A 1,857-nucleotide genomic window follows, 5' to 3' on the forward strand; every position below is an offset into this window, starting at 1 on the left:
GGATATCTACTGTCCGGTCAAAATTTGTGTGGCGGTGGGTGCTCACCATGCCCTTCTATTTTTGAAGTTGATGGTGGATATTTACTGTCCGGTCAGATTTTGTGCATGATGGTGGGTGCCCACCATCCACTTCTAGTTCTCAAGTTGATGGTGGATATTTACTGTCCAGTAAAAATTTATGTGGCGGTGTGTGCTCACCATACCCTTCTATTTCTAAAATTAACAGTGGATATTCACTGTTCGGTCAAAATTTATGCGTGATGGTGGGTGCCCACCATACCCTTCTATTTTTGAATTGACAAATTTTAATTTACTGAGGACAAAAATTGCATACGCTACAACCCCAGCATCCACCTCATATTCCTGCTCTCCCTGAAATCCTGGAACGGAAACACCTTGTAGTTGCAAATATTCAGTCATCCGTGCAATCTGTAATAACCTTAAACGATTATGGCATCCCTCTGTACCCCATTTCAAGGCGAAGAGGTCATCTAGTGTCACCATGCCAATGAACTTGTATGCCTCAGCAAAGAAGCTGCGCAAACGAGGGGGGATGGTATCACACTTCAGATCCTCGTGGATGGTCACGTTGGGGTGTGACGATCCCATGGACCATGTTTTGAACCAAAAAAAATCGAAGAGCGCAAGTTCAATACTGCATCCACAATCCAAATGGCCCTCCGCAGCACGACGCGTATAATCCTTCCTGTATCCAACCCCCTCGATCGATATAACTGTGTCATGCTTGGCGAAGCTATCCTCTGTGCGGTAGCGCCTGTGGTGACGGCAAATTTGATACGTACGCTCAAGGATGTAGAGGCTTAGTTCTCGACTGGTGGTGCCAGCTCGAGGCGCAAGGTCAACAATCTCACGGATCTTGCGCTTTAGGGATGGTTCGATGGCAGTCCCACTGGTGAGATAGCGATCAATTGCAGCCTCGGCAGCATCTACGCAAACAGATCACTTATGTTGTCAGATGTGTATGATCATACGCCAACAACACACCTTGCAACTTCGCCTGTTCCTCAGGCGACATTTCAATCCATCGTTCTCGTACGGCAAGAGCCTCTGTTGGTTTCTTATCACCATCATCCACCTTACCAACCTTCTCACCCTTCCCCTTCTTCGCCTTCTGTGTACCCTTCATCTTCTTCTTCGGTGGTGGCTCCACGTTCGATACTCCAAGTCGAAATGCACATAACGCCTGCTCGTCGACTTCCCTCAACTCATCCTCTGCCAAGTGAAACAGCCCCTTCCATTTACCAGCTTCTACTACCCCCACCCCCTTCGTCGTCATTTGATCTCGAGTGAGTTGCAAGACCTCTCTAAGGGCTGACGACCGACAATCCACCTGAACACTGTTCAAGAACTCCTTGTACTGCTTCTCCGCTTGCTCCAACTTATCACGAGCTTCGCCCATTGAGTGCGTGGCCTCCTTTAACATTCGGTCAGCAGAAAGTTTATCATAAGTTGCGGGAATTCCTTTCCCCATCCCCCAATCATTTAGAAGACCCTCTAGATGGTGTAATTCAGACCGATGAGAAGCTGCAGTCGCCTCGTATCCATCTAAAACAGATATGTATTCCCTGTAGACGCCTGAGGGATCGTTCATCAGCTGCTTCTCTGAAAGCTCCAGAAGTTTGCGGAACTCTCGCTCGAGATCCAGTGAGACTTCATTCCCAGTATCCTGGTGCATGTTGACGTCGCTCATTCCCATAGGTGCAACAGACTCGGGAATCACAGGTCCAGAAGCCAAAGCAGGTGGTGGGACTTCGTGGGTATCAATGTTCATGGCATCGGGGGAAATAGGAGGTATAGAGGCGTCGAAAGATGGAGAAGTGTCCATATTTCCCTGTG

At 48.3% G+C, this 1,857-nt stretch overlaps 1 protein-coding gene across 1 annotated transcript; it reads right to left on the bottom strand.

The window, feature by feature from the left end:
* Positions 1-219: 219 nt before the first annotated feature.
* Positions 220-1,846, bottom strand: LACBIDRAFT_299171 (uncharacterized protein; the record flags this gene model as incomplete). Its single annotated transcript, XM_001890749.1, has 2 exons — positions 220-947; positions 1,006-1,846. 2 exons carry the CDS (start codon positions 1,844-1,846, stop codon positions 220-222), a joined length of 1,569 nt encoding a protein of 522 aa, XP_001890784.1.
* Positions 1,847-1,857: the final 11 nt, after the last annotated feature.

This window comes from Laccaria bicolor, genomic scaffold, assembly GCF_000143565.1.
Source record: "Laccaria bicolor S238N-H82 LACBIscaffold_164 genomic scaffold, whole genome shotgun sequence".
In the NCBI taxonomy this organism is placed as follows: domain Eukaryota; kingdom Fungi; phylum Basidiomycota; class Agaricomycetes; order Agaricales; family Hydnangiaceae; genus Laccaria; species Laccaria bicolor.